The sequence below is a fragment of the Procambarus clarkii genome, chromosome 13 (assembly GCF_040958095.1).
Source record: "Procambarus clarkii isolate CNS0578487 chromosome 13, FALCON_Pclarkii_2.0, whole genome shotgun sequence".
In the NCBI taxonomy this organism is placed as follows: domain Eukaryota; kingdom Metazoa; phylum Arthropoda; class Malacostraca; order Decapoda; family Cambaridae; genus Procambarus; species Procambarus clarkii.
This window is the reverse complement of record NC_091162.1, coordinates 28,529,562-28,538,851: the sequence shown is the minus strand read 5'-3', so window position 1 is coordinate 28,538,851 and position 9,290 is coordinate 28,529,562. Positions and strand designations below refer to the sequence as shown.

The window sequence follows — 9,290 nt, the reverse complement described above, 5'->3', positions numbered from 1 at the left end:
ACAGTATGGTGCTGGGGTTGTGACAGCAGTATGGTGCTGGGGTTGTGACAGCAGTATGGTGCTGGGGTTGTCACAACAGTATGGTGCTGGGGTTGTCAGTGTTCCCCTGACCTCGTATATCAAGAGTGAGGTACCTCTACGGTGAGGTATCTGGCCCTCACCAGGGCAGGGAGGAGGCGGGTCTGAAGCCTGCACTGTGGCAAGGCTTACTTCTACCACATAGCTTGAGGTCCCTCCGAGGCTCAATGTCCTAGCGGCCCGGTCTCTGACCAGACCACTCGGTAGGTGGTGTGGCCAGGAAGGCTGTTAGACGCAATACGTTTGCGTCACAGCCCCGTTGATCAGGTACCCTTTGGAGGTGTTTATCACATTCCTTACCAACACGGGAAGAGGCCGCGTAGTTGTGATCTTTACACACACACACACACACACACACACACACACACACACACACACACACACACACACACACACACACACACACACACGCACACACACGCACACATCGAACCCGCGCCACAGGACTCGTAATTCTGTGGCGCGGGTTCGATTCCCGCACGAGGCAGAAACAAATGGGCAAAGTTTTTTTCACCCTAAGTGCCCCTGTTACCTAGCAGTAAATAGGTACCTGGGAGTTAGTCAGCTGTCACGGGCTGCTTCCTGGGGTGTGTGTGTGTGTGTGTGTGTGTGTGTGGTGAGTGGAAAAAAAAAGAAAAAAAAAAAAAAGTAGTTAGTAAACAGTTGATTGACAGTTGAGAGGCGGGCCGAAAGAGCAAACCTCAACCCCCGCAAAAAGACAACTAGTAAATACACAACTAGTAAATACACACACACACGCACGCGCACACACACACACACACACACACACACACACACACACACACGCACACGCGCGCGCACACACGCACGCGCACGCGCACGCGCACACACACACACACACACACACACACACACACACACACACACACACACACACACACACAGTTACAGTTTTGTGTCCGTCATTTTGACGCACCCATGGGGGTGCGTCTCCCAGCGCACCCATGGCACCTGCACCTCTGCTAGGGACACCCATGGCACCTCCACCTCTCCTAGGGACACCCATGTCACCTCCACATCTGCTAAGGACACCCATGGAACCTCCACCTCTCCAAGGGACACCCATGGCACCTCCACCTCTCCTAGGGACACCCATGTCACCTCCACCTCTGCTAGGGACACCCATGGCACCTCCACCTCTCCTAGGGACACCCATGGCACCTCCACCTCTCCAAGGGACACCCATGGAACCTCCACCTCTCCAAGGGACACCCGTGGCACCTGCACCTCTGCTAGGGACACCCATGGCACCTCCACCTCTCCAAGGGACACCCATGGCACCACCTCTCCAAGGGACACCCATGGCACCTCCACCTCTCCAAGGGACACCCATGGCACCTCCACCTCTGGTAGGGACACCCATGGCACCTCCACCAACAGACACATTACTGTTGTCTCGTAACTCTTCTTGGCCAAATCCTGGATACATCGGTCTATACAACACTGCATAAATTCAGCAGCTAACACACTGCTACTACCGACGGCGGCCACCTTGTCCTCTCACAGGACCAAGTCAGGAGTTCTGGACTACCCAAGGTGAACTGCCCTCCTCAGCGCAATCGCCTTCTCACGTCACTTCTGTGAACATATACGTCATTAGCTTGACAGACAGTATACTGGGGTGGCCTTAGGATTACACCCTTCTACCAGGGGAACTGAAATTATAATTGCTTGCACAACCTAGAGAGCGTTGATATTGTTATGCCACCGGAGATGATCATCATGGACCTCACCTTCTAACTGAGGTATGAAACGGGAGCTTTTCACTGACGCCACACCACCGCCAACAGATGGTGTTGTTTGCGACTCCTCTAATACCTTGTAGTTGGAGTACAGGTCCATAGATGGTGCTGAAATCGCCACTTCGCACTCCAGCTGCAGTGTTGATGCCGTAACACTCTCATAGTGACTATCCTGGTGAACTTTGGAGCTGCAGGGATGACTCGTAGCTTCATTTTGCAAAGTTTCAAGGGATTTTAGCGGTCTTCTGTGAGATGTAAAGCAGATAAATAATATATAGAATATTCTAACAAATCTTCAATCAGTTCCAGAGTCTCCTCTGGAGAGAAGAAAGGTACCCCCGTGCATTAATGGGGACACCAAGGTATCTGTAAGACATGCAGTTCTCAGGTGCTTGCCCATCTAAATGATAATTGGGTGGTGGAATACCATATGGAATGAGGGCACGAGTTTTCTGTACAGAAATTAAGAGACAACATTCCTCAGCTCTAGTAGCACCAGCATCAAGAACCACCACCACTCTGGGCTCAGGGGCCGGCCTGTACACATATCTGCATGACAAATGACTGTCTTCATTATTACTTCCCCTCCGTGGTGTCACCTTGTCGTGACGAGGGGCTCACGTACACCTCCCTGGGACTGGTGAGGGTTGCCTTTGACCTCCCTCTCCTGCCCCTCTTTGTGTGTTGTACGTGCAGAAGGGCACCATGTAGGGGGTTTTGTGAGTCATTAGACCGCCCGCTGGATGGGTCGTCCATGAGGGAGCTGCGGCTGCCCTAAGTGGATGATTGGGTGTCCAGGCTTGGGTGAAAGTGAGAATGAGGTCTTTGCACAAGTGTGGAAGAATGTACGAAGCCGTAGGACTCCCCTGTTAAAAAGGGGGAGCACCACTAGGATGATGCACCCCTTCCTGCACTGGCCCGTGCTCAGCCTCCCTGGCTGCCCTGGTAGGTGCCCTCTTGGTTCTAGGGCCCCAGACTTTTAGAACGACTGCTGCATGGAACTCAAAATGACCTCTCTTACCCAGGCTCATGAGGTGGTTAAATGCCAAGTGGTTGGCACCACTGTCGGTTGGTTGGTTTTGTTGGTGGAAACCAACTAAACAAGGACACAAAACCTGTCGGTATTACAAATGGGGTACCTGTAGACATGGGATATCGGGAAGAACAAATGGAACATGTATGTACAATCACCCTAGAAACTGCAGAATCTTCCTTAATACTGGTAAATGCACCAAAAGCTGTGAATTCTTTCACCCAGAAATTTGCAAGAACTCTTTAGACTGGAAAGAATGCTTCAATACGGAATGTCCAGCTTTTCATATAAGCGGTACCAGGCGAATAAAACCGAAAGACCGCCACTATGAAAACGGCCACAACTCTATCGACCAGGATAATTTTTTTAGCAAGAGAAAGAGGAGAAGAACGCCTAAAAATGTACAGACTCTACCACCGTCTCGATCAAATGCTAGAGGACGCAAACACAGTGGCCTCCCTACCAGAGCCTCGGATATTAATACAAAGTAAAGCATCCAGCACTTCCTCAAGCACGATAACATCATTTATATTTGCCAACATCCAGGGTATAAAAACACGCAAATCTAACAAAGTTCATTTTATAGATGGCCACCTACATGCGGCAAATTCTGTGTTTGCAGCCCTACTGGAAACCCACACAAAGGACTATCATGATGGTGAGATATGGATCTCGGAGTACAATCTTTTCAGATGTGACAGGAAACACTGTCTACAGGCTGGGGTCAGCATGTTCATCAAAGACACACTCATCTGCATCGAGCTGCTAAATACCACAAACGATATGGTGGAAGTGCTGATAATCAAAATAGAGATCTTAAATGTAGTTATTGTTCATATATGTAAGTCACCAGAGGTAAATTCTCAGCAGTATAAAGACCAACTAATGAAAATAGAACACTGCTTGGAAAACCTCACAAATCCAGCCCCCGAACATCATCCCGCTTGGGGATTTCAACCTACGGCACCTGAAATGGAAACACCTGGCTAATACAGTTATATCAGAAAGAATACTAGGAAGTTACCTAAATGAACAGGCACATGCAAATGACCTGCTACGGATTGCGACAGGTTTGCCTTAAACTAGCAAATAGTAGAACAAACCAGAGAAGAGAACACGTTGGACCTCATTTTTATTAATAATGATGAATTGATCAGGAACATGATTACAAATATCCGATACTCAGATCAGAATCTAATTGAAGTCCTGACAAGCATGGGGAGTAGATCTGCACAACCAGTCCCGAGCCCCAGTGGAGGAGAATTCAGCAAATTCAATTTTAGTAATAAACGGATTAACTGGGAGCAAATAAACCAAGACCTCACAGAAATAAGGTGGGAAGAACAGTTAGAAAATGCAAACCGGAACCAATGCCTGAAAAAAATAAACTTGGTACGCTCTAGACATATGCTCAAACCACATACTCCTACAAAAAAAAAAAAAAGAGGAAGAGATGCAAATGGGAATGGATACAGCGTTCCCTCTATGGGCAAAGAAAACAAATCGTGGAACAACTTGAGTTGCATCCTATCTCAAGAAGGATGAAGAAGGCTATCTTCTTGAGGTTATCTTGATGATTTTGGGGCTTAGCGTTCCTGCAGCCCGGTCCTCAACCAGGCCTCCTTTTTGTCACCTCCCCTCCCCCAGAAAGCAGCCCGTAGCAGCTGTCTAACTCCCAGATACCTATTTACTGCTAGGTAACAGGGGCATTAGGGTGAAAGAAACATTTTGCCCATTTGTCTCCACCTCCACCGGAGATCAAACCCGGAACCTCAGGACTACGAATCCAAAGCGCTGTCCACTTAGCTGTCGGGTGCTAGGTAGAGAAATAGAAACAATTGAACTAAAGCTACAAGACTTGTACAAAATCCAAGAGACAGAGAGAACAAAAGGCCATCAGTGAAATAGAGAGAAATCCAAAATATTTTTTCTCATAGGCAAAATCAAGATAAAAAACTAAATCTAGTATTGGACAACTGCAAAAGAGAGATGGAACTTTCACAGATGACTACAAAGATGAGTGAAATACTGAGGAATCAGTACAACTTTATTTCAGCGAGCCACTAAACACACTGAAGATTGATAACCCAAATGAATTTTTCATGGATGTGATGCCAACATCAAACCATATATCAGATATCACCCTATCCCCACTGGATTTTTAGGAAGCCATAGACAGTATGCCTATGCACTCTGCACCAGGTCCTGATTCTTGGAACTCTATATTCATCAAGAACTGTAAAAAAAACAGTTGCTGAAATGACTAAATCTGTATTCTCTTGAGGGCAGGCGGGAGAGATACATAATAATTAACTTTCACTATACATAAGGGGTATAACTGGCCAACCCTTACCAGTGTTTAAGAGGGAACTTGACAAGCACCTCCAAAGGATACCTGATCAACCAGGCTATGACTCATTCATCAGGCTGCAAGCAGCGGCGTCCAACAGCCTGGACGATCAGTCCAGCAACCAGGAGGCCTGGTCGACAACCAGGCCATGGGGACACTAAGCCCTGAAAACACCTCAAGGTAACACTCCCCCACTCCCAGCTTTTTATGGGGGCCCATAACTACTTCTTTCTTGATTCGTACTGATACTTTCGTACTTCATCCCCCTACTTTTTCAATAGCCTATCCAATGTTCTGCAGCACGTATCTTTGTGAGTAAATGGTATACGGTCTGTTCCATTTATCTCCCCCCCCAAATGTCCTGCTTTCTCTTCCTGCTCTTAATCCCCTGGTGGGTAATTTCAACTGTCAGCATACCCTCTGGGGTGATGTTCTGATGAACACCTGAGGCCGCCTTCTCAAACCATTCATTCTCTCTTCTTCCCTGTCTCTTCTAAATTCTGGTGAACCCACTCCTGTGGACTCCCGAACTCGCACCCTTTCTTGCCTTGATCGTTCTCTCTGCTCGTTGTCTCTTTACTTAGATTTCACGTGGCGGGTTCTTGATGACCTCCATGGCAGTGACCATTTCCCCATCCTTGTTAACTTTTTCTCTTTTCACCCTCCTCTCTCTCCTTCCCTAGGTGGCAGTTTGCCAAGGCTTACTGGAACCCTATTCACCCTCCATGGTACTCTCTCTGACCTCTTCACTCTGCCTCTCCCTTGCGCCCTCCTCCTTTATCATGACACCATCTTTGACGCTGCCCTCCACTCTATTCCTCGCTCTATCTCCCAGGGTACACGAAAGTGCGTTCACTGATGGAATGCGGACTGCGTTCGGGCTGTCCGCTGTAAGGGTGCAGTGTGGAAGAAACACCGACGCCGGCAGACGGCTGATTCTTTTATTTTGTTTTGGAAGGCGAGTGTGGTGGCCCGTAGGACCATCCATACAGCTAAACGTGAGAGTTGGAAATCTTATGTTTCCACCATTATGTCCAATACTCCTCTGCTGCAGATCTGGAAGGAAATCCGCAAGATAGCCGGTAAGTCTGTTCCAGATGTCTCGCTTATCTCCGTGGTACTTTTGTAGCAGATCCAGTGATGGTTGTGACTGAACTGGGTTCTCATTTTTTGACTGTTAACTCTGGTTCCCATCTTCCTCAATCCTTCCTTCTTTGTAAGCCCGTTCTTGAATCTCATCCTTTAGATTTCTGCACTCATCTCTGACTTCCCTATAATGATCCCTTATCTCTCTCTGAACTTTAGTCTGCCTTGGCCCTTTGCGGTTCTACGGTAGCGGGCTCAGATGACATTCATTATGAGATGCTTCTCCATCTCCCTTCATGCACGTCTCAACATTTACTTAATACATATGACCGGGACTGGGGAAGAGTCGTCAGTCCTTGAGGACTGGCTTGATGCTGTTGTACTCCTTATTTGGACACCAGGGTCTCTCGGGACATTCCCTAAGGACTTCCGCCCTATTGCCCTCACGAGTTGTGTCTGCAAATTCTTTGAACGTATGGGCAATGTTCGTCTGATGTGGTTCTTGGAACACTATCACCACCTCTCCCCTTCTGAATTTGGTTTTCGCAAGTGCCGCAGCACGACTGATGTCCTGGTGAACTTGGAGGTCTATATTCATACTACTTTTGCTGTGAAGACCTCCATTGTTGCTGTCCTTTTTGACCTGGAAAAGGCTTACGACACTACCTGAAGATATCATATTCTGTCCCAACTTCATTCTTTTGGCCTTCAGGGTAATCTCCCTCTCTTCATCCAAAGCTTCGTCTCTCGCCGTTCCTTTAGAGTGAGGCTTGGAACCACTCTCTCTCTCTGTCTCTGTCTCTGCCTCTTTTCGGAAATATGAAGGTGTATCCCAAGGTAGTGTTCTGAGCACTACTATTTTTTTTCTGGTTGCCCTCAATGGTCATCTTTCCTCCCTTCCTTCTGGCATCTTCTCAACTCTCTATGTCGAAGATGTTACCCTTTGCTGTCGTGGTGATGAATTGCCTCTCCTTCATCGGAGGCTTCAACTTGCGATTGATGACATGTCGTCTTGGGCCACCAATCATGGCTTCAAGTTCTCTGCAACTAAGATTTGTGCTGTGTCTTTTATTCGGAAGCAGGTCATTCTTCGTCCCACTTTGTCACTTTATGGTCATCTCCTTGTGTATAAAGATTCCGCTAAGCTTTTGGGGTTAATTTTTACCAACTTGTTTGTCTTGGTCACCCCATATCTCTTACCTCCGAGTTGAATGCTCTAAGGCCCTTAACTTAAGGTTTTGTCCCATACGTCTTGGGGAGCGGATAGGCGCACGCTCCTCAGTTAACCTTCCTCTCTCATTCTGTCTAAACTGGATTATGGTTGCCCTGCTTACTTTGCTTCTCCTACTCTTCGTCGTCTTGATGCTATGCACCATACTGAGTTGTGCCTCAGCTTTGGTGCCTTTCGTTCGAATCCTACTCTCAGATTGTATGTTGAAACTAGCTTCCTGTCTCTCCATGACTGTCGAGATCGCTACTGTCTTCGCTACCTTGCGCGGACCTTACAACACCCTCACTCTTGCCTCTGTCGTGCTTTGACTTTTTACCGCTCCTGTTGTTCCTGTTCCCCTTCACCGCCTCCCTCTTTATGTCCGGCTGTCTCGCCTACAAAATTTTTCTTTCGGTTAGTGATACCAATATTTCTTCTGTGTTGTGCCATCCTTGCCCCCAGGGCGCCTGACAGCTGAGTGGACAACGCTTCGGATTCTAGTCCTGAGGTTCCAGGTTCGATCCCTGGTGGAACCGGAGATAAATGGGCAATAGTTTTCCTTCACCCTGATGTACCTGTTCACCTAGCAGTAGCAGTAAATAGGTACCTGGGAGTTAGCTGCTTGGAGGCTGCTTCCTGGGGGTGTGTAACAAAAAGGAGGCCTGGTCGAGGACAGGGCCATGGGGACGCTAAGCCCTGAAATCATCTCAAGATAACCTCAAGATATGGAGGGTTCCCTTTTCTAAATTTTGTAAAACCCTGACCCAAGTTACTAAAGCTTTTACCCCTCCTACAGTTCTGAAACGCCTTTTCCTTGAACACTTTTCTTCAAACTCCATTTCAGTCTTCACCGATGGGCCTAAGTCTGCAGACGGTGTAGGCAACTCCGTTGTTTTTCCTGACCACACTTATGTGTGTCGCCTGGCTCCGGAGACTAGCATCTTCATGGCAGAACTTAATGCTATTCTCTATGCTCTTCGTCTCCTGCTTTCTCACTGACAATCTTTCTTTGTGGTTGTAGATGACTCTTGCAGTGCCTTCATGGCTCTGGAGTCCTTTAATCCAGTCCATCCGGTGGTCGAGATTCAACATCAGCTGTTTTTTTTATCTCCAGTAGGTTTTAAAAAGTGGAGATTTGCTGGGTTCCTAGGCATATTGGAGTCTCTTTAAATGAGCGTGCAGATGCTGGTGCTAAGGAAGCTATCCGCACTTGTCCCATCTCCCGTAAAGGTATTCTGTATTCCGACTTTTACCCAGTTATTCATTCCTCCATCCTTGCCCGTTGGCAGGGTTGTTGGTCTTCTGTTGCTGGTAACAAACGTGTACTCTTGAGTAGTGTCCCCCCGTGGCCTTCCTCCTACCACCGTAACCAGTGGTGGGAAACAGCTCTGGCAAGGTTGGGTATTGGCCATACACACTTTAACTCACGGGCACTTAATGGAGCGCCGCCCTGCTCCTTAATGTCCAAACTGCATTGCCCCCTCTTACAGCCGTGCATATCATTGTTCCAGGACGAGCGTGTTTCTTGATTTCCGACCGTCCCTCGCGGTCACTCGCTCCTCGATAGAATTCTTGGTGAATCGAATGCTTTTATTATCGTTTGCCTTAAGCGTTTCTATTCTCATATTGGCATCTTTAGTGATATTTAGTGCCCTATGATAATTCCGCACATTTGATGATGCTACATAGCCTTCCCGGCTTGACGCCTTCTTTTGATAATTACTTCATTATTACTTGGAAGATCTAAAGTAAGTTAACAAGGGGCTAAGG

The 9,290-nt window shown here is 47.6% G+C and overlaps 1 protein-coding gene across 1 annotated transcript; it reads right to left on the bottom strand.

The window, feature by feature from the left end:
• Positions 1 to 984: 984 nt before the first annotated feature.
• LOC138364442 (periaxin-like) lies at positions 985 to 1,485 on the bottom strand. Its single transcript, XM_069324076.1, has one exon. It carries the CDS (start codon positions 1,483 to 1,485, stop codon positions 985 to 987), a length of 501 nt encoding a protein of 166 aa, XP_069180177.1.
• Positions 1,486 to 9,290: the final 7,805 nt, after the last annotated feature.

What these genes read in the sequence shown, in the direction of transcription:
- LOC138364442 (XM_069324076.1), bottom strand. Translation starts at nt 1,485, where the DNA reads ATGTGTCTGTTGGTGGAGGTGCCATGGGTGTCCCTACCAGAGGTGGAG.